At 37.7% G+C, this 24321-nt stretch overlaps 1 protein-coding gene across 1 annotated transcript; it reads right to left on the reverse strand.

Moving 5' to 3' along the window:
• Positions 1-22351: 22351 nt before the first annotated feature.
• Positions 22352-23296, reverse strand: LOC112816248 (olfactory receptor 14A16). The gene has a single exon (XM_025862666.1). The coding sequence runs from the start codon at positions 23294-23296 to the stop codon at positions 22352-22354; it is 945 nt and encodes a 314-aa protein (XP_025718451.1).
• Between the last annotated feature and the right edge of the window lie 1025 nt (positions 23297-24321).

Raw genomic sequence — 24321 nt, forward strand, 5'->3', positions numbered from 1 at the left:
AAAAGACAGTCTCTTCAACAAATGGTGTTGGGAAAATTGGACAGCCACATGCAGAAGAATGAAACTGGACCATTTCCTTACACCACACACAAAAATAGACTCCAAATGGTTGAAAGACCTAAATGTGAAACGGGAGTCCATCAAAATCCTAAAGGAGAACACAGGTAGCAAACTCTTCCACCTCAGCTGCAGCAACTTCTTCCTAGAAACATCGCCAAAGGCAAGGGAAGCAAGGGCAAAAATGAAATATTGGGATTTCATCAAGATAAAAAGCTTTGCACAGCAAGGGGAACACTCAACAAAACCAAAAGACAACCGACAAAATGGGAGAAAATATTTGCAAATGACATATCAGTTAAAGGGCTAGTATCCAAAATCTATACAGAACTTACCAAACTCAACACCCAAAGAATAAATAATCCAATAAAGAAATGGGCAGAAGACATGAACAGACATTTCTCCAAAGAAGACATCCAAATGGCCAACAGACACATGAAAAAGTGCTCAACATCGCTCGGCATCAGAGAAATCCAAATCAAAACCTCAAAGAGATACCACCTCACACCCGTTAGAATGGCTAAAATTAACAAATCAAGAAACGACAGATGTTGGTGGGGATGTGGAGAAAGGGGAACCCTCCTACACTGTTGGTGGGAATGCAAGCTGGTGCAACCCCTCTGGAAAACAGTATGGAGGTTCCTCAAACAGTTGAAAATAGAGCTACCATACAATCCAGCAATTGCACTACTGGGTATTTACCCCAAAGATACAAATGTAGGGATCCAAAGGGGTACGTGCACCCCGATGTTTATAGCAGCAATGTCCACAATAGCCCAACTGTGGAAAGAGTCAAGATGTCCATCGACAGATGAATAGATAAAGAGGATGTGGTATATATACACAATGGAATATTATGCAGCCATCAAAAGGAATGAGATCTTGTCATTTGCAACGACGTGGATGGAACTGGAGGGTGTTATGCTGAGTGAAATAAGTCAATCAGAGAAAGACATGTATCATATGACCTCACTGATATGAGAAATTCTTAATCTCAGGAAACAAACTGAGGGTTGCTGGAGTGGCAGGGGGTGGGAGAGATGGGGTGGCTGGGTGATAGGCATTGGGTGGGGTATGTGCTATGGTGAGCGCTGTGAATTGTGCAAGACTGTTGAATCACAGATCTGTCCCTTGAAACAAATAATGCAACATATGTTAAGAAAAAAGGAAAAGAAGAAGATCGCAGGAGGGCAAGAATGAAAGGGAGTAAGTCGGAGGGGGAGACGAACCATGAGAGATGATGGACTCTGAAAAACAAACTGAGGGTTCTAGAGGGAAGGAGGGTTGGGGGATGGGTTAGTCTGGTGATGGGTATTAAAGAGGGCAAATTCTGCATGGAGCACTGGGTGTTATGAACAAACAATGAATCATGGAACACTACATTAAGAACTAATGATGTAATGTATGGTGATTAACATAACAATAAAAAATTTTAAAAAAAGAAGTAAAGGAGAAATAAAGACTTTTCTAGACAATGAAAAACTGCGGGATGTCATCACCACCAAGTGACTTGCAAGAAATGTTAAGGAGTTCTTTAAGCTAAAATGAAAGACAGGGCGCCTGGGTGGCTCAGCTGGTTAAGTGACTGCCTTTGGCTCAGGTCATGATCCTGGAGTCCCAGGATGGAGTTCCACATCAGGCTCCCTGCTCAGCAGGGAGTCTGCTTCTCCCTCTGACCCTCTTCCATCTCATGTTCTCTATCTCTCATTCTCTCTCTCTCAAATAAATATATAAAATCTTTAAAAAAAATAAAAAAATAAAATGAAAGGACAATAATATAACACTATGCTAACTAACTGTAATTAAAATTATAAATCTTAAAAAATAAATAGTTTGAAATTATAAAAACAAATTAAATGACATTAAGTAGTAACATGAGTACATATGAATATGTAAATATGTAGACGAATTCAGAATACCCTAATACTGTAATAGTGGTGTGTAAATCACTATTAACTATATAAAAAATGACAAAAGACAAAGTATTTAAATAACTCTTACTTTAATAATTTATTGAGGAATACAAAATATGAACTATGTAAATAGTAATATTAAAACATGAAATGTTTGAGGAGGAATAAATATACACAGCTTTTGCATATGATTAGGTTAAGTTGTTACCAGCTTAAAATAGACTGTTATAACCCTAAGACATTTTGGAGGAAGCTTATGGTAATCATAAAGGAAAATCCTATACAAGATATACAAAAGTTAAAGAGGAGGGTGTCAGAGCATACAGCTATAGAAAAGTATCAAATTACAAAGGGTTTCAGTAAAAGAAAAATAAAAGAACAAATGAATTATCAAACATCCAGGAAACAATTAATATACTGGCAATAGCAGGTCTGTGCATAACATTAATTTCTTTACATGAAAATGTAATAAATTTTCCAATCAAAAGACAGTTGTTAAATGGTCAAAATAAAAACAAGAACCAAATCTACATTAACTGTAAGACACTCACATCAGACATAACTGCTTGCATACACTGAAACTGAAGTGATTGAATAGGATATTCCATACTAATGAAAACCTAAACAAATAAGTAAATAAAAAATAGTTTCTATGCTTATGTACCTCTGAAACAATAAGGTAATATATGTTAAGAATAAAAAAGAAGATAGCAGGAGGGGAAGAATGAAGGAGGGGAAATTGGAGGGGGAGACGAACCATGAGAAACAATGGACTCTGAAAAACAAACTGAGAGTTCTAGAGGGGAAGGGGGTGGGGGCATGGGTTAGCCTGGTGAAATAAATAAATAAATAAATAATAGACAATAGAGGCTTTAAGTAAAAAAAACTTAACTGGATCATTTGTTTTTTTGAGTGTTGAGATTGAGAACTTCTTTATAGATCTTGGATACCAGCCCTTTATCTGTAATGTCATTTGCAAATATCTTCTCCCATTCTGTGGGTTGCCTCTTTGTTTTGTTGACTGTTTCCTTAGCTGTGCAAAAGCGTTTTATCTTGATGAAGTCCCAAAAGTTCATTTTTGCTTTTGTTTCCCTTGCCTTTAGAGACGTCTTGAAAGAAGTTGCTGTGGCCAATGTCAAAGAGGTTACTGCTTATGTTCTCCTCTAGGATTTTTATGGATTCTTGTCTCACATTTAGGTCTTTCCTCCATTTTGAGTTTATTTTTGTGTATTGTTTAAGAGAATAGTCCAGTTTCATTCCTCTGCATGTGGCAGAGAAGAGACTGTCTTATTTTATTTTATTTTATTTTTTATTTTATTATTTTATTATATTGAAGACACTGTCTTTTTTCCATTGGATATTCTTCCCTGATTTATTGAAGATTAGTTGAGGGTGCAATTCTGGGGTTTCTATTTTGTTCCACTGATCTATGTGTCTGTTTTTGTGCCAATACTCATCACCCCAAAATCAAATAATCCAGTCAATAAATGGGCTGAAGACATGAACAGACACTTTTCCAAAGAGGACAAACAAATGGCTAACAGACACATGAAAAAATGTTCAACATCACTAGCTATCAGGGAAATATAAATCAAAACCACAATAAGATACCACCTTATACCAGTTACAATGGCAAAAATTTACAAGATAGGAGACAACAGGTGTTGGCAAGGATGCAGAGAAAGGGCAACCCTCTTACACTGTTGGTGGGAAGGCAAGCTGGTACAGACACTCTGGGAAACAGTATGGAGGTTCATCAAGACACTAAAAATAGAGCTACCTTATGACCCACCATTTGCACTGCTAGCTATTTACCACGAAAATACAGATGTAGTGAAAAGAAAGGGCACATGCACCCTAATGTTAACAGCAGCAATGTCCAGGATAGCTAAACTGTGGAAGGAGCCAAGATGTCCTTCAACAGATGAATGGATAAAGAAGATGTGGTTCATACATACAACAGAATATTATTCAACCATCAGAAACGATGAATACCCATCATTTGCATCAACATGGTTGGAACTGGAGGGGACTATGTTAAAAGAAGTAAGTCAAGTAGAGAAAGACAATTATCATATGGTTTCACTCACATGTGGGACATAAGCAATAGCACAGAGGACCATAGGGGAAGGAAGGGAAATCCAAAGGGGGAGAAATCAGAGAGGGAGACAAACCATGAAAGGCTATGAACCCCAAAAAGCAATCTGGGGGTTGCAGAAGGGAGGAGGGTGGGGGGAGGGGATAACAGGGTGATGGTATTAAGGAGGGCATGCACTGTGATGAGCACTGGGTGTTATACTTAACTAATGGATCATTGAACAGTACATCAAAACTAATGATGTACTATACAGTGGCTAACTGAACATAATAAAAAATAAAAAATAAATGCAATAACTCTGCCCTTTAATTATGGTGAACACCATTTAAAATGAATTCTCTGGACTCAGGGTCAAATGGGGCATCTTCAGGGTTGGAAATGAAGAGAGGACGTTTGGGTCACTATGGTCATAAGAATGATAAGTCCATTGGGCTATGACAATTTTGTGCAGTGGAACTTGGGCTTCATATAATGTTTTCCATTCACCATGAGCCTTAACAGTGAAGGTTGTGATAAAAGGTTTGGCATGGTACCTGTCAGTAAATATTCCAGTGAGGAGAGGGAGGGCCTTGGTACAATATCAGAGGCTCTGGAGACCTTTGCTTTCCCTATCCCTCTTCATCCTCACTAGAGTACTCTGTAACAGTCAGCTGTTTCCTTAGTGTCAGGTACATTTCATGAGGCATGTTTCTTGGTTCTATACCATTCATGGAAATCCAAGGGGGCTCTGAATCTGTGGTATCTCAGAGGAAATAGACAAATAGCCTAGATGGATCTTTGAGATGTTTATGGATTTTAGGATTTTTAGACATACAAGTCAGTTGATGGATTTCAGCATCTGTGAGTAACAATTCAGAGCACACTATAAAAACCAGCAATAACCCTTCTCTTTCTTGCTGCAGAAACTTTAAGAAAGGCTTAAATTTCAGTTAAGCTATAGCTTCTAATCTCAGTTTCTGCCTCTTTGATTTTTTCCTGTTACATTTACATTACATATTATTGTCAGAAAAATTTATGGATGATATCCCTGTGAACCCTCTTTATAGGTGGCTGCTTACCTTTCCAAGGTACAAACTGACCTTACGAGGATTAAGGTCTACCTCCATTAGCATAACATGCACAGAGTGTTTGTAAAGTTCCTAGGCCTCTTGAACACAAACTGGAACCGCTTCATGCCATTATGCCATAGCAGTGAGCAATGCCCAAGAAGTTTCCACAGGGATTTCGGATTTTTTGAAGAGTTGCTGTGCCTCCTCATGATGCTTAGGAGACAAACACAGGCACCAGATGTTCAGGATATGTATATTTGTCCATTATTAATCTTTTTAGCTACATCATGCCAGGAATTAGTCCCATGATATCCCATTGGATCAGGGACTAAAGAGTGACAGCAGCAAGTGAGGTGGTAATACAGAAACGTCAGGTCTTTGCTGTATTTTCCTTTTAATGCTAGTATTGATTTCCTATTTTAAGACTATTTCAGTAATTTACGTTAAGGCTCATAGTCCCAGAACCTCCCACCAACTCAGTCATTGCAGTTGGAGGTCTCCATCTTCCTTACCTACTAGAATATTCTTTCTTTGTGCCTCCAGCCCAGTACATCTCCTATGATAAGAGTCTTGACATACAGTTCACCCTCCTTAATTCTCCTTGGAATCAAGACGTGGAGGACCCTCAATTACATTAGTAGACAATTAAGGTCTTTATAATCAGGGGCCTAGTTATCTCATTAGACCATAAGGCTTTGGTCAGACTGATACAGGGAGAGCACAAGATTATAATGGCAGTTGTGACATTTTGGTCTGGATACCGAAGGCAACACATGACAGAGGCAATGTGCAATAGCACACAGCAGCATGGCACACCCCTGGCAAACAGTGTTCCCCTCCAGATAGTGCTACCCATCAGGGTTAGCTTGTTACTAAGCCAGGGGTAGCTAACTCATTCCCATAAGTTAACTGAATGGACAATTATGCAATATTGCTGATTGTTTGGGGTCTGTCTCAGCCTATTGATATTGATGCTAATGGCCAGAATACCTGGGAGGACTTATCTGGGCTCACAATACTTGTCAATGGTTTGAGAAAATGTTGTGGTCATTATAATTTCAATATTGAACTTATTAACAACAATCAGGTAAGTCTGGGGGGGAAAAAGGTTTATTACTCGTAAGTCCTGGAGGTTACATGGTATGCCCAAGTCCAAAGAGTGAAATTGTGGGGAGAGAGAACAAGCACAAATTTGGTGTTGTTCTATTCCTGGAGTTGAGGCTGGAATGTCTAGCATTTTATGGGCTCACTTTTTATTATTGTATTTAATACATAAAACAGGAATTAAAGCAAAAGAAAAGAAAAACAATATTATTCAAATGGTTAGTTATCTAGTTCAACCAGAGCTTTATCAAAAAGAGGAACTACATGGGTGGATGACCTGGCTACTTTTATAGCTGTGTAGCTGGCAAAATACTTAACTAGAAATAGATGATCTTCAAGTGACTACCTTAGCAATCGAAAGCTTAATGTCATTCATTTATGTTATATTTTTAAAAAATTTTTCGATCAGGTACTTTACACTAAAAACACATTCATGAAAGATATTGAAAACAAACAGAAATAAATGGAAACAAATATTTTGGGATCTTGTATTGGAAGAATTAATATTGTGAAAATACTCATACTACTCAAAGCAATCTACACCCAATACAATCCCAAAAAATTCCAGTGGCAATTTTCACAGAAACAGAAAACAAACAAAACCTTTCCTAAAATCTGTATGAAACCACAAAAAATACCAAATAGCCAAAGCAATCTTGAGAAAGAAGAACAAAACTGGAGACATCACACTTCCTGACTTCAAAGTATACCACAAAGCTATAGCAATCAAAACAGTATGGTGCTGGCATAAAAACATGCATAGATCAAGAAAACGAACTTGAGAGCCTAGACATAAACACATATCTATAGACAACTAATGTTAGGCAAGGGCTATAAACAAGGGCTTTAAACACAGACAGTGGGTAAAGGTCAATGCCTTCAATAAATTTGGGAAGGGCGGTTAATATCCACATACAAAAGAATAAAACTGCAGATTCAGTGGAAGATGGCAGGGCAGAGGGACTCTAAGCTTGCCTTGTCCCATGGATACAACTAAATAACAGTCACATCAATAAATAACCCAGAAAACAACCTGAAGAGAACAAACTCCACAACTAAAAGTAGAGAAGAGGCCACAACAAAAAAAATAGAAAGGGCAGATGTGCAGTTTTGGAGTGAAAAGGATCTTAACTATCCACAATTGGTAGGGAGACAGGGGTATGGTAAAGGGCAAGAAATGGACTAACACACTGTGGAACCCACTAAGGGAAGAGGATGCCCCATAACATTTGGTTTTGAAAGTAAGATGAGCTGAAATTCATCAGCTCTTAGAACCAGTAAGACTTAAAGTGTAAAACTTTAAAAATCAGTAGGCTCAGCTCCATGAGAGCCCAGAAGGCTTTAGGAAAAGAATACCCACCCTTGAAGAGAGAACACAACAAACTGCCAGGAGTAGGTCTTTCAAAAAAGTCAACCTCTCAACAGACTCAAAAAAAAAAAAAGAGAGAGAGAAAGGACTCAAGTAAACAAAATAACAAATGAAAGAGGAGAAATAACAATGAACATCATGGAAATACAAACAATTGTAAAATAATATTATGAGAAACTATATGTCAACACATTTGACAACCTAGAGGAAATGGATAAATTCCTAGACACCTACAAAAACTGAAGCAGAAAGAAGTACAAAATTTGAACAGACCAATTACCAGCAAGGAGATTGAATCAGTAATCAAAAAACTCCCAAGGGGAAAAAAAAAACCTCCCAAGAAACAAAAGTCCAAGACTAGACAACTTCACAGGTGAATTGTACTAAATATTTAAAGAAGAGTGAATACCTATTCTTCTCAAAGTAGTCCAAAAAAAGAAGAGGAAGGAAAACTTCTACTTCTTTCTATGAGGCCACTATCACTGAGATAACAAAACCAGATAGAGACCACACACAAAAAGAGAGAAACACAGCCCTATGACTCTGATGAACATAGATGCAAAAATCTTCAACAAAATATCAGCAAACAAAATCTGACAATACATTAAAAAATAATTAACCATGATCAAATAGGATTTATTCCTGGGATGCCAGTGTGGTTCAATACTTACAAACCAATCAACATGATACATCTCATCAGTAAGAGAAAGGATTAAAAAAATTATCATTTTAATAGATACAGAAAAAGGATTTGGCAAAGTACAACATCCATTCATAATAAAAGCCCTTAACAAAGTAGGCTTAGAGGGAATCTACCTCAATATAATAAACTCTATTGATGAAAAAACACACAATGAACATCACACTCAATTGGGAAAAACAGAGCTTTCCCTCTCAGTTAAGAATAAGACAAGGATATCCACCCTCACCACTTTTATTCAAGTAGTGATTGGAAATCCTAGCCACAGAAATTAGACAACAAAAAATAATAAAAGTGGTAAGGAAGAAGCAAAACTTTCACTATTTGCAGATGGCAAGATATTACATATCAAAAACCCTAACAACCCCACCAAAAAACTACTAGAACTGGTAAATGAATTCAGAAAAATCACAGGATACAAAATCAATGTTCCCAAATGTGTTGGGTTTCTGTACCACAATAATGGAGCAGAAAGAGAAATTAAATAATCAATTCCATTTATAATTGCACCAAATATAAAAGATACCTAGGAATAGGGGATGCTTGGGGAAGATGGCAGAGTTGGAGGACCTTAAACTCACCTCATTCCATGTTTACAACTAGGTATTATTCACATCTGAATGAATAAACTGGAGAGTGATCCAAAGACTGGCAGAATAAACTCCAGAGTGAAATGTAGATAAGCAGCTGCATCAGAGAGGTTAGGAAGGGCAGAAATGTTGGTTGGGAGCTGCCCCTGAGAAGAAGAGAGGGAACTGAGAGCATAGAAAGTGGAAGGAACCAGAGAGCCCACAAGGGGAAAATGATTCCCTATAATGTCAGGCCTTGAAAACCAGAGGGGCTGAATTTCACGAGTTTGTATAACCTGTGGACTTGGACCCTGGAGCTTTAGAAGTCAGCTAACTCAGCACTGGGCAGGCTGTCAGGGTGAGTGATAGGTAGTTTTGTGCCCTTAAAGAACCTGCAGAAAGGCAATATAGAATCCACAGTTTGCACAACACATGGGGCAAACTGAGGGAGATCTGTTTATCAGGATTTCAGAACATGTTGGGGGACTTCTCCAGGAATGAAGGAACTGGCAGTCACCATTTTTTTCTCCCCAAACTCCCAGCATAAACACTGAGCCATCTGTGGGAGGTGGCACTGCCTAGATACTTGCTACATAACCTATCTCACCCACAAGTTCTCCAGAGGATTTACCATTCTAAGCCTACTGGCCTTGGCACTGGACTTAGCCTATTTTTCTTCCTCCACCTACCCCACTCATCCACTTCCTCCAAGCACAGCACCCTCTATGAGTGACTCAACACAGATTTTGCTAACAGGTTGTTCCCTGCCTAGCTGGCATGAGCACAGACACCAGACACACCCAGCCACCATCACGAGCACAGAAGCTACACACCATGCCAGCAGCAGAGCACACAACTGCCACACAACCTTGGACACCAACACTGCCATGCACTGTACCCCCAGATGTTGCCACTACACTACTGCTATGCTTTGGGGGATCCTACCGAAGGCTTGTGGCTCAGTGCAAATTTTGCTAACACCACTGTCTCACCCATGAGCCCTCTTGTGTTTATGCCTTCTTGGAACCCATCTGCCTAGTTTTCACTTACACCACAGAGAGCAAGCACAGCCCACACAGGTAGAGAGTTAGTGCTGATGTCTGGACTGAAGGGAAAAGCTACCCAGACCAAATAGCAAGATACAAGCAACATACATGGGGAACCCCCCTGTAGAGCCACGTTCTGGTGAAAGGGAACACTGTATTATAGGGCACTACAGGAAAGCTTTTTCAGGAGCACCCGGTGACTTAGTTGGTTAAGCATCTGTCTTTGGCTCATGTCATGATCCCAGCTTCCTGGGATTGAGCCCCACATTGAGCTTCCTGCTTAGCAAGGAGACTGCTTCTCCCTCCCCTGCTCCTGCTCCCCCTCCTTGTGCTCTCTCTGTGTCAAATAAATAAAATCTTAAAAAAAGGAATTGTCTTCATAAAGTCACTTTTTCTTTTTTCTTTTTCTTTCTTTTTTTCTTTTAGAGAGAGAGAGCATGCAAGTGGGGGGAGGACAAAGAGAGAGGGAGAGAGAGAATATTTTTCTACTTTTTAAAGATTTTATTTATTTATTTGACAAAGACAGAGAGAGAGAGAGCCCAAGCAGGGGGGAGGGCTCCCCGCTGAGCTGGGAGCCTGATGTGGGGCTCAATCTGAGGATCTTGGGATAATAACCTGAGCCAAAAGCAGACGCTTACCTGACTAAACCACCCAGGTGCCCCAGGAGAGAGAGAATCTTTTTTTTTTAGATTTTATTTACTTATTTGAGAAAGAGAATGAGATAGAGAGAGCATGAGAGGGGGAAGGGTCAGAGGGAGAAGCAGACTCCCTACTGAGCAGGGACCCTGATGCGGGACCCGATCCCGGGACTCCAGGATCATGACCCGAGCTGAAGGCAGTCGCTTAACCAACTGAGCCACCCAGGCCGCCCGAGAGAGAGAATCTTAATCAGGCTCCATGCCCAGCACAGAGCCCAATGCGGGGCTTGAACTCATGACCCTGAGGTCATGACCTGAACTGAGATCAAGATTGGGATGCTTAACCAACTGAGTAACCTGGGTGCCTGTGAAATCACTATTTTTAAGACCAGAAGATGTAGCTGACTTTCCTAATACAGAGAAATGGGCACAGAGAGGTCAACAAAATGAAGACACAGCATTTTTCCTAAATAAAAGAATATGGCAAAATCACAGTGGGAGATCTAAGTGAAACAGAAATAAGTAGTATACCTGAATGAGAATTTACTTTAGTGATCATAAAGATACTCACTGAACTTCAGAAAAGGGTGGAGGACATTTTTGAGACCCTTTACAGAGATAAAATAAACATATCACAGATGAAGAACTCAATAAATACAATAACATATAAAATAGATGAAATAAATAGTAGATTAAAAAAGCAGAGGACTGTATCAGTGTCCTGGAGAGTAGAGTACTAGAAAGCAATCAAGCCGAACAGATGAGTGACAAACACTTGATAATGAGAATAGACGTAGAGAACTCAGTGAATCCATCAAGTATAATAACATTCACATTATAGGGACACCAGAAGAAGAGAGAGAAAAGGAGCAGAAAATGTATTTGAAGAAATAATAGATAAAAACTCCCCAAATCCGGGAAGGAAAATAGAGTTCCAAATGCATGAACCAAAGATTCCAAAACAAATTAAACCCAAGGAGGTTCACACCAGGACTCACAGAAATTAAAATAGCAAAAAATCATTATAAAGAAACAATTTTAAAGGTGACAAGATGACAGAATGTGGTTATATACAAATAAACCCCATAAAGCTATCAGCTGATTTTTCACTAAAAACTTTGCAGGCCAAAAGGGAGTGTCATGATATATACAAAATGCTGAAAGGGAAAAATCTGCAGCCAAGAATATTCTATCCAGCAAGGCTGTCATTCAGAATAGGAGGAGAGATAAAGAGTTTCTCACAGAAAGAAAAACTAAAGAGTTTATGACACTAAACCAGGCCTGCAAGAAATACTAAAGAGGACTATTTGAGTGGAAAAGAGGATAAAAGTGACAGTATGAATTAGGAAACACAAAAACAGTAAAAATGAATAATTTTGTAAAAATCATTCAAAGGATTTATAAAATGAAAGGATGTAAAATATAATACCAATTATCTGAAATCTGTAGGGGAGAGGAGAAAAGAATGATTTCAAAATTAAGCAACAATTAATAATATTAATAAGCAACCATCAGCTTAATATAGTTGGGTATGCAGAGGATGCTACACATAAACCAAATGATAACCACAAATAAAAAAAATCAATAGATATGTAAAAAGCCAAGAGTAAAAATTTAAGTATATCATTAAAGAAAACCAACAAACTGTGAAAGAGCAAGAGAAGAAAGGATCAGAAAAAAACTGCAAAAGAAACAATAAACAAGTAAAAAAATGGCAATCAATACAGATTTATTGATGATTATATTGCACGTAGAATGGATAAAAAGAAAAAGAACCATCCATTTGCTGCCTATAAGAGATTTATTTCAGACCCAAAGACACCTGCGAAGATTGAAAGTGAGGAGATGAAGAAACATATCATGCAAATGGATGTCAAAAGAAAGCCAGAGTCACAAAACTCTAATATTGGACAAAATAAGTTTTAAAACAATGACCATAACAAAAAACAAAGAAGGGCACTATATAATAATAAATGCAACAGTTCAATAAGAAGTTATAATTCAAAAAATAAGTTATAATAATTGTAAACATTTTTGCACCCAATATGGGAACACCTAAATACATAAAACAGTTAATAACAAACAACAAAGAAATAATCAATATTAATACAATAATAGTAGGAGACTTTAACATCCCATTTATATCAATGGACAGATCATCTAAACAGAGTAACAACAAGTAAACAGTATCTTTGAATGACATACTGGACCAGATGGTTATCACAGATATATTCAGAATGTTCAGTCCTAAAACAGCAGAATATGCATTCTTTTCAAGTGTACTTGGAACATCCTCCAGAATAAATCACATAATAGGACACAAAACAAGACTCAACAAATTAACAAAGATTGAAGTGAAGGGTGTCTGGTTGGCTCAGTCAGTTAAGCGTCTGCCTTGGGTTCAGGTCATGATCCCAGGATCCTGGGATAGAGCCCAACATTGGGATCCCTGCTTAGCAGGGAGTCTACTTCTCCCTCTGCCCCTCCCCCTGCTTGTACTCTCTCTGTCTCTCTCTCTCTCTAATAAATAAATAAAATCTTTAAAAATTTGATGTCATACCATGCATCTGTTCTGATCACAATACTATGAAACTAGAAATTGACCACAAGAAAAAATTTGAAAAGAGCACAAACACATGGAGGTTAAACAACATGTTAATAAAGAATGAATGGTTTAAGCAGGAAATAAAAGAAGAAATAAAAAAGCACGTGAAAAAAAGAAAATGAACCCCATAAAGCTATCAGCTGATAGATTTTTGACACAATGGTCCAAAACTTTGGAATGCAGCAAAAGCAGCTCTAAGGTGGAAGTTTATAGTAATAAAGGCCTACATGAAGAAACAAGAAAAATCTCAAACAAACAACTTAACCTTATGGCTAAAGGAGCTAGAAAAATAACAGCAAAACACCAAATGAACAGAAAAAAAAAGAAATAATAAAGATAAACTATTTTAAAAAGGCTATAATAAAGATTGGAGTATAATGGAATATTATGCAGCCGTCAAAAAAGAAATATTGCCATTTGCAATGACATGGATGGAACTAGAGGGTATTATGCTAAGTGAAATAAGTCAATCAGAGAAAGACATGTATCATAAGACTGGAGTATTAAAAAAAAATACACCACCCCCCAAAAAAAGAGCAGATAAAACCAGGAGTTGATTCTTTGAAAAGGGTCAACAAAATTGATAAAACTCTAGCCAGTCTCATCCAAAAATAAACAAATAAATCATTAATTAATAAAAATAAAGAAAGGGGAGGAAAAAGACGGCAGAGGAGTAAGGGACCCTATTCCAATCAGTCTCCGGAATTGAGCTGGATATCTACGAGACCACTCTGAACACCCAAGAAATCAACATGAGATGTAAGAAAATAGATCTGGATTTCTACAAACAGAAAATGGCAGAAGTTTGGTTTTGGGGTATAAAGTGGGTACCCGTGATTCCGTGGGCAAGTATAGGCAGATAAACAGAAGGGGGGGTGAGCCATAGCCTCCCACACTGGGTGCCAAGCACAGACTCTCAGACTGGTAGCAACAGGGAAAGGACTTTAGGTCAGCCCTGCTGACTGAAACCTGGAAGGGTGGGGCTGTGTGTGGGAACAGGGGGCAGCTGGCGGTTTTAGAAGCAAAAAGGGCAGAGACATGCCCCAACCAGGATGCAAGGACTGGGAGTGCTGCTGAGGGGCGCACAACCCAGGACGCTGCAATTTATAGCAACACAGACAGAAAGAGTGATAGTGTGCCCTGGAGACCTCACGGAAGAACAGACTGCTATCTATTTGCTCTGAGGAAACGGTCTCTTCTGCTCTGACTCTCATACAAGACTCGGAAAGCCACCAGGGAAAGCCAGCAGAAAACAAAAGCCCCAAAAAACCAGTTTCCACTGAGCCCATCCCCCACCACAAGGGGCAGGGCAACTCTGCCCAAACAGGGTTGCCTGAGTAACAGCATGGCTGGCCCCTCCCCCAGAACACAGGCTGGGAAAACAAGAGGCCAGCGACCCTAAGGTCCCTAGAAAACAGGTGCATCTTGTTTGGGTTGCAGTCAATAATTTGGAATCTATACATTCCCTCAACCACCCATCAACAGAATGACTAGGAGAGTGAATCCCCAAAATAGGAAAGACTCAGAGATTATAATTTATGCCACAGATTTACAAATGGATGCAGATATAACCAAGATGTTGGAGATGGATTTCAGGGTAGCAGCTGTGAAGATGATAGCTAGAATGGAGAAATCAATTAATGGCAACATAGAATCCTAAGGGCAGAAATGAAAGCTGAATTGGCAGAACGTAAAAATGCTATCAGTGAGATCCAATCTAATCTAGATAATCTAACAGCTAAGGTAAGTGAAGCAGAAGAACAAATTAGTGATTTAGAAGATCAATTAATAGACAAGACGGGAAAAGAGAAGGCCAGGGAAAAACAAATTGTAATCCATGAAAATAGAATCAGAGAAATAAGTGACACCATGAAACGTTCCAATGTCAGAAATATTGGGATCCCTGAGGGGGTGGAGAGAGAGAGGACTAGAAGATATATTTGAGCAAATCCTAACTGAGAACTTCCCTAATCTGGGGAATGGTGTCCTAGAGGCAGAGAGGACCCCTCCCAATATCAAGGAAAAGAGGTCAACACCCAGACATGTAATAGTAAAACTCGCAAATCTTAGAACCAAGGAAACCATCTTAAGGGCAGTTAAGGGGAAGATATTCCTTATGTACAGAGGCAGGAACATCTGAACAACGTCAGACCTAGCCACAGAGACCTGGCAAGCCAGAAAGGCCGGGCAAGACATATTCAGAGTACGAAATGAGAAGAACATGCAGCTAATACTTTATCCAACAAGGCTGTCATTTAGAATGGATGGAGAGATGCACAGTTTCCAAGACTGGCAGAAAATGAAAGAATATGTGACCATTAACCTGGCCCTGGAAGAAATATTAAGGGGGGGGTCCTATAAAAGGAGAAAGTCCCCAAGAGTGATAGAGAACAGAAATATACAGAGACAATCTAGAGAAACAATGACTTCACAGGCAACATGATGACAATAAATTCATATCTTTCAATAATCACTCTCAATGTGAATGGCATAAATGCTCCCATAAAATGGCACAGGGTTCCAGATTGGATTAAAAGACAGGACCCATTCATATACGCTCTGCAAGAGACTCATTTTGAGCCTAAAGATACATCCAGACTAAAAGTGAAGGATGGAGGTCCATCTTCTATGCCAATGGACCTCAAAAGAAAGCTGGGGTAGCAATTCTTATATCAGGCAAATTAGATTTTAAGCTAAAGACTATAGTTATAGACAAGAAAGACACTGTATCATTCTTAAAGGGTCTATCCAACAAGAAGATCTAAAAATTGTAAATATCTACGCCCCCAACATGGGAACAGTGATCTACATAAGCCAACTGCTAACCAAAATAGTCATATTGATAGTAATATGTTAATTGTAGGAGACCTCAATACTCCACTCTCAGCAATAGACAGATCATCTAAGCAGAAAATCAAAAAAGAAACAAGAGCTTTGAATGACACACTGGACCAGATGGACCTGATAAATATATACAGAATCTTCCACCTTAAAACAACAGAATATTCATTCTTCTCAAATGCATCTGGAACTTTCTCCGGAATAGACCACATACTGGGTCACAAATCAGGTCTCAACTGATACCAAAAATTGAGATTACTCCCTGCATATTGTCAGACCACAGTGGATTAAAAGTGGAACTCAATCACAAGAAAAAAATTGGAAGAAATTCAAACACTTGGAAGCCAAGGACCACTCTGCTCTAGAATGTCTGGGTCAGGGGCACCTGGGTGGCTCAGCTGTTAAGCATCTGCCATTGGCTCAGGTTATGATCCCAGGTCCTGGGAAAGTTTCCAGACTCATTCTATGAGGCCAAATTACGTAAACTCCCAAACCAGGCAAAGAGCCCATCAAAAAGGAGAATTTCAGACCGATATCCCTGATGAATATGGATTATAAAATCCTCAACAAAATCCTAGCTAATAGGACCCAAAAATACACTAAAAGGATCATCCACCAAGAGCAAGTGGGACTTAACCCCGGAATGCAAGGATGGGTCAACATTTGCAATCAATCAATGTGATAGAACACATTAATAAGAGGAGAGAAGAAACATATAGTCTTCTCAATTGATGCATAAAAAGCATTTGACAAAATACAGCATCCTTTTCTGATTAAACCTCTTCAGAGTATAGGGATAGAGGGAATATTCCTCAAGATCATACAATCCATCTACGAAAAACCCACAGCAAATATCATCCTCAATGGGAAAAAGCTGAGAGCCTTTCCTTTAAGATCAGGAACATGACAAGGGTGCCCACTCTTGCCACTATTGTTCATTATAGTACTGGAAGTCCTAGCAAAAGATATCAGTCAACAAAAAGAAATATAATGTATTCAAATTGGCAAAGAAGAAGTCAAAATTTCTCGTTTCACAGATGACATGATACTTTATGTGGAAAACCCAGAAGACTCCATCCCCAAATTACTAGAACTTAGACAGAAATTCAGTAATGTGGCAGGATACAAAATATATGCACAGAAATCAGTTGCTTTCTTATACATTAACAATGCAACCGTAGAAAGCGAAATTAGAAAACGATTCCATTTACAATAGCACCAAAAACCATATGATACCTCAGAATAAGCCTAACCAAAGAGGTAAAGGATCTATACTCTAGGAACTACAAAACACTCATGAAAGAATTTGAAGAAGACACAAAATGTTGGAAAAGCATTGCATGCTCATGGATCAGGAGAATAAACATTGTTAAAATGCTTATGCTACCCAGAACAATCTATAACTTCAATGTCATCCCAATCAAAATTAAAATGACATTTTTCAAAGTGCTGGAACAAACAATCTTAAAATTTGTATGGAATCAGAAAAGACTCCAAATCGCCAAGGAAATGTTGAAAAAGAAAAACAATGTTGGGGACATCAGGTTGCCTGATTTCAAGCTATATCACAAAGCAGTGATCACCAAGACAGCATGGTACTGGCACAAAAACAGACATATAGACCAATGGAATAGAATAGAGAGCCCAGATATCGACCCTCAACTCTATGGTCAAAAAATCTTCGACAAAGCAGAAGAAAAATATGCAATGGAAAAAAGACAGTCTCTTCAATAAATGGTGCTGGGAATTTTGGACAGCTATAGACAGAAGAATGAAACTCGACCATTCTTTTACACCATACACAAAGATAAACTCAAAATGGATGAAAGACCTTAATGTGAGACAAGAATACATCAAAATCCTAGAGGAGAACATAGGCAGTAACCTCTCTGACATGGGCCACAGCAACTTCTTTCAAGAATCATCTCCAAATTCTAGTGAAACAAAAGAGAAAAATGAACTTTTGGGACTTCATCAAGTTAAAAAGTTTCTGCACAGCAAAGGAAACTGTCAACAAATCAAAGAGGCAACCACAGAATGGGAGAAGATATTTGCAAATGACACTATAGACAAAGCACTGATTTCCAAGATCTATAAAGAACTTCTTAAACTCAACCCCCAAAAAACAAATAAGTCAAAAAATTGGCAGAAGACCTGCAGACAGGGAAGACATACAAATGGCTAACAGACACATGAAAAAATGTTCATCATCATTAGCCATCAGGGAAATTCAAATCAAAACCACTTTGAGTACCACCTTACACCAGTTAGAATGGCAAAAATGGACAGGGAAAGAAACAACAAATGTTGGAGAGGTTGTGGAGAAATGGAAACCCTCTTACATTTTTGGTGGGAATGCAAGTTGGCACAACCACTTTGGAAAACAGTGTGGAGGTGCCTCAAAAATTTAAAAATAGAGCTATCCTATCCAGCATTTGCACTCCTGGGTATTTACCCCAAAGACACAAATGTAGTGAAAAGAAGGGCCATATACACCCCAATGTTCATAACAGCAATGTCCGCAATAGCCAAACTGTAAGGAGTCGAGATGCCCTTCAACAGATGAATGGATAAAGAAGATGTGGTCCATATATACAATGGAATATTACTCAACCATCAGAAAGGATGAATACCCAACTTTTACATAAACATAAAGTTGTCACAAAAAAAGAGAACTACAGGGTAATATCTCGAATAAAAATAGAGGCAAAATCCTCAGCAAAATACTAGCAAAAAATACATAAAAATCCAAAAATACATTAAAAATTCATTCATGTAGGATTTATTCCTGGTATGCAAGCATGGTTCAATATTTGCAAATCAATCAACATGATACATTACATCAATAAGAGAATGGATAAAAAAACATAGGATTGTTTTAATAGACATGGAGAAAGCATTTGACAAAGCACAACAACTTTCATACTAAAAGCCCTCAACAAAACAGGCTTAGAGGGAACATTCCTCAACATGATAGAGATCATCAATGAAAACATTACAGTGAACCTTACACTCAACTGGGAAAAACTGAGCTTTTCTTCTAAGTCAGGAATAAGAGAAGAATGTTCATTCTCACCACTTGTATTCTATCTAGTATTGGAAGTCCTAGCCACAGCAATTAGAAAACAAAAAGAAATAAAAGCCATCTGAATTGGTAAGGAGAAAAAAAAACTTTCACTATTTGCAGATGACATGATACTATATATATAAAACACAAGAGACTCAAATTGATAAATGAATTCAGTAAAATTGCAGTACACAAAATCAATGCACAAAAATGTGTTGCATTTCTATACAGCAATAATGAAGCAGCAGAAAGAGAAATTAAGAAAACAATCTCACTTACAACTGTACCAAAAATAATAACATACCTAGAGATAAACTAAAGGAAATGAAAGATCTGTGTTCTGAAAACTATAAAACATTTTTGAATGAAATTAAAGATGACACAAAGAAATGGCAAGATAATCCGTGAACTTGAAGAATAAATATTGTTAAAATATCTATACTACACAAACCAATCTACACATTTAATGCAATCCCTATCAAAACCCCAACAGTATTTTTCACTGAACTAGAACAAAGGACCCTAAAAAATTATATGGAACCACAAAAGACTTTGAACAGCCAAAACAATCTTGAAAAAGAAAAGCAAAATGGAGGTGTAACAATTCCAGACTTCAAGTTAAGTTACAAAGTTGTAGTAATAAAAATAGTATGGCAGTGGCACAAAAATAGGCACATACTTCAGTAGAACAGAATAGAAACCCAGAAATAAACTCACAATTATATGGTCAATTAATTTTTGACAAAGGAGGAGCAAATATTCAATGGGAAAAAAAAAGATAGTCTCTTGAACAAATGGTATTGAGAAAACTAAGCACCTACATTCAAAAGAATGAAACTGGACCACTTTCTTACACCATAAACAAAAATAAATTCAAAATGGCTTAAAGAGCTAAATATGAGACCTGAAACCATAAAAGTCCTAGAAGAGAGCAGAGGCAGTAATACATCTCACATTTGCCACAGCAAAATTTTTCTAGGTTTGTCCACAGAGGCAAGGGAAATAAGCAATAATAAACTATGGGACTGCATCAAAATAAAAACTTCTGCATAGTGAAGGAGGCAATCAAGAAATCTAAAAGGCAACCTATGTGATGAGAGAAGATATTTGCAAATAACATATCTGCTAATGGGTTAGTATCCAAAATACATAAAGAATTGATATAACTCAACACCCAGGAAAAAATATTCAATTAAAAATGGGCAGAAGACATGAACAGATATTTCTCCCAGAAGACTTCCTGATGGCCCACAGACACATGAAAAGATGCTCAACATCCCTCATCATCAGTGAAACGCAAATCAAAGCCACAATGAGACATCACCTCATATCAGACAGAATGGCTAAAATCAACAACACAAGAAAAAACAGGAATTGGCAAGGATGTGAAGCAAATGAAATGTTCTTACACTGTTGGTGGGAATATAAACAAGTGCAGCCACTGTGTAAAACAGTATGGAGGCTCCTGAAAAGTTTAAAAATAGAACTACCCTATGATCTATTAATTGCACTATTGGAAGATTTACCCCCAAAATACAAAAACACATATTAAAAGGGTCACATATACCCCTACATTTATTGCAACATTACTTACAATAGCCAAAATATGAAGTCAGCCCAAATGAGCATCAATAGATGAATGGATAAATAAGAAGTGGTATTATGTATAAAATAGAATATTATTCAGCCATAAAAAAGACTGAATTCTTTCCATTTGCAAAGACATGAGTGGAGAAAGAGAGTATGACGCTAAGTAAAATAAGTCAGTCTGAGAAAGACAAATGCCATATGATTTCACTAGTATGTGGAACTTAAGAAACCAAACAATTAAGCAAAGAAAAAAATAAAAACAAAAACAAAACAAAAACAAAACAAAACAGGAAATAGACTCTTTTTTAAAAATATTTTATTTATTTGGGCGCCTGGGTGGCTCAGTTGGTTAAGCGACATCCTTCGGCTCAGGTCATGATCCCATAGTCCCGGGATCGAGTCCCACATCAGGCTCCCTGCTCAGCGAGGAACCTGCTTCTCCCTCTGACCCTCCCCCTCTCATGTGCTCTCTCTCTCTCATTCTCCCTCTCTCAAATAAATAAATAAATCTTTAAAAAATATTTATTTATTTATTTGACAGAGAAACAGGGAGAGAGGGAACACAAGCAGGGGGAGTGGGAGAGGGAGAAGCAGACTTCCCATGGAGCAGGGAGCCCGATGTGGGGCTCAATCCCAGGACCCGGGAATCATGACCTGAGCCGAAGGCAGATGCTTAACGACTGAGCCACCCAGGAGCCCCAGGAAATAGACTCTTAAGTACAGAGAACAAACTGATGGTTACCAGAGGTGAGGCGGGTGGAGAGATGGATGAAATAGGTGATGAGGATTAAGGAGTGCATTTGTTGTGCTGAACACAGGGTGATGTATGGAAATGTTGAATCACTATATTGCACACCTGAAACTAATATAACACTTGATGTTAAACATACTAGAATTAAAATTTTAAAAACTGAATATAATTTTAACCACACAATCCTGCAAACATGCCCCTCTATATTTATCCAAAGGAAACTTATGTACACAAATATAACTCCACAAGGATGTTTACAGCAGCTTTATTGTTAGTTGCCAAAATTTGGAGGGAACCAAAATGTTCTTTAGTAGGTGAATGGATAAATAATTGTAGTACATGAAGATAATGGGATATTATATAGCAATAAAAGGAAATGAGCTATCTAGCCACAAAATCACGTAGAGAAAATTTAAATGTATAGTACTAAATAAGGAAAGCCAATCTGGATAGATTGTATATTATATGATTCCAACTATATGACATTCTGGAAAAGCCAAAAATACAGAGACAATAAAAAGATCATTGAATACCTCGTCTGATGGGGGTTAGGGAACAGAAATGGTCAGGGTATGGTGGAGTTTTGGGGTAGTACAAATGCTCTGTGAGACATTATAGTGATGACTGTATGTCATTATATATTTGTCCAAACCCATAGATGTAAAACACTAAGAGAATTCCTAATGTAAAATATGGACTTTGGATTAATCATGAGGTTTAAATGTAGGTATATCTTTGTTAAAAAATGTGATTCTGGTGAGTTATATTGTTACTCAGGAAGGTTATGCATTTGTGGATGTAGTGGTTATATGGATAATTTCTGTATTCCCTCTCAGTTTTTTTTAAACCAAAACAGTTCTAGGAAAATTTGAAGCAAATATACTAAGAAATAATGTGTGTAAAATTGTAGATGGTATTTATTATTGAAAATGCAAAAAAAAAAAAGAATAATTTTTACTTTTTGGTGAATATTTTTTTTAGCAACCTCTGCAGTGATGTTTTCATGGCATTATTTCTTAGACTGTATATAATGGGATTGGAGGTTGGAGGCACCATAGTGTAGAACATAGAAATTAAAAGGTCACTAATAGAAGGAATCCCTGAAGCTGGCTTCAGATAAGCAAAGATGCCAGTGAAGAGAAATAATACGATTACCACCAGATGTGGGAGGCAAGTGCAGTAGGCTTTTGACTGACCTTCCTTTGAAGGTATCTTCTTGACAGTGGAAAAGATGTTGACATAGGAAATAATGATGTAAATAAAACAACAGATATCCAACACCACACTAATGAGGATAGGTACAATTCCTATCATTAAATTTTCTGAGCAAGAAATAGCCAATAACTGGGGGATGTCACAAAAGAACTGATGGACTATGTTAGACCCACAGTAGGATAAGGAGAAAGTACCAACTGTGTGCATCAGAGCAATCAGACCCCCACCCAGCCAAGAAACACCTGTCAGCTGAACACACATGTCTTTGTTCATGATGATTTCATAGTGCAGGGGATGGCATATGGCAGCATAGCGGTCAAAGCACATTGCTGTCAGGAGGTGTAGTTCTGTAGTTGCTGAAAAAACCACCAGAAAGACCTGGGCAACACAGCCAGTGAATGAGATGGAGTTACTATGAGACAAGGAGTTGGCAATGGATTTGGGAATGGTGACTGAAATTAGGCAGAGATCACAAAAGGATAAATTATTCAAGAAGTAGTACATGGGGGTGTGAAGATTCTGGTCCAAAATTGTGATCATGATGATGAGGACATTGCCCATCAGAGCACAGAAGTAAATAAAAAAGAAGAGTAGTAAATGAAAAATGCATATATTTTTGTTGGTAGAAAATCCCATGAGGATAAATTCTGTCACAACTGTGAGATTTGTCAGCATTGGAGGCATAATCTGTATAAAAATAGAGTAATAAAATATCATTCTCAATTTTTTTCAGTATTGAACATAAAATGGGTTTCTAAATATGGCAGGCATGCAAACTATTAAACACAGAAATTGCTTTTATCTAGCTCCTACTCAGTATATTGATCATCAATCATTACTTGAATAAAAGGCTTTATTGAACCACTTTAGTTTCAAATCATGTAAATGTGCCATTATTATGTTGTCCACATATGTCCTGTGAAAAATCTTGAAGTACTAAAAACTTCAACTGATTTCATCAAAACCTGAACAACAATCTACCTTCTTATATCTCTCAGTAAATTCAGAGTGACAAACCAACTACATTAAATTATGTCTCAGTCATAAGATCATTTCATCGTATCCCATGAACAATAAAACCTGTTTTGGCATACCTTCAAGAAGTTGAATAGTAAACAATTCTTAGGGGGAAAAAGTGATTACAGGCCTTCTGCAATCTATGAAATCTTTAACCTCCTTACTGTCTGCAAAACAGTTTAGAGATATTCATATATTTAAATTTTAATAGATTAAATATAAATCAATCAAACATTTTTCTCATTCATAGTACTCAAATTATTTATCATAAAATTATATGGTTTTATGTGCATACTTCCACATGATACATGTCCTGATTACTGTAGGTATCAAAAATCCTACATTATATGAACCAAGATTACTGACCTCCTAGTCACCAATTTATTCACTATTCCCCCTGTCAGCTGATTTTCCCATTATACTATGAGTAAAAAATGTTTTCTCCACATGCTTTCTTCTTTTCTTTTTCATCATATTTATACATCTAATCCTAAAATGCATGTACTTGCAACCTTTTACAGTCTTCAAGCCCACCCTTACCCAATCCCCTTCCTTGTCTTCCTCTTTCCCTCCCATAAGATTGATGGAAATGCAATCTGTGGCAGGAAGAAGGGACCACACACTGTTGTAGTAAATAAAAATACTTTTAGTCTGATAAGTGTGGTTGTTAATTTCTTTTACAGTGACATACC

The sequence above is a fragment of the Callorhinus ursinus genome, unplaced genomic scaffold, assembly GCF_003265705.2.
Source record: "Callorhinus ursinus isolate GAN/ISIS: 27379988/994484 unplaced genomic scaffold, GSC_fseal_2.0 scaffold81, whole genome shotgun sequence".
NCBI lineage: Eukaryota > Metazoa > Chordata > Mammalia > Carnivora > Otariidae > Callorhinus > Callorhinus ursinus.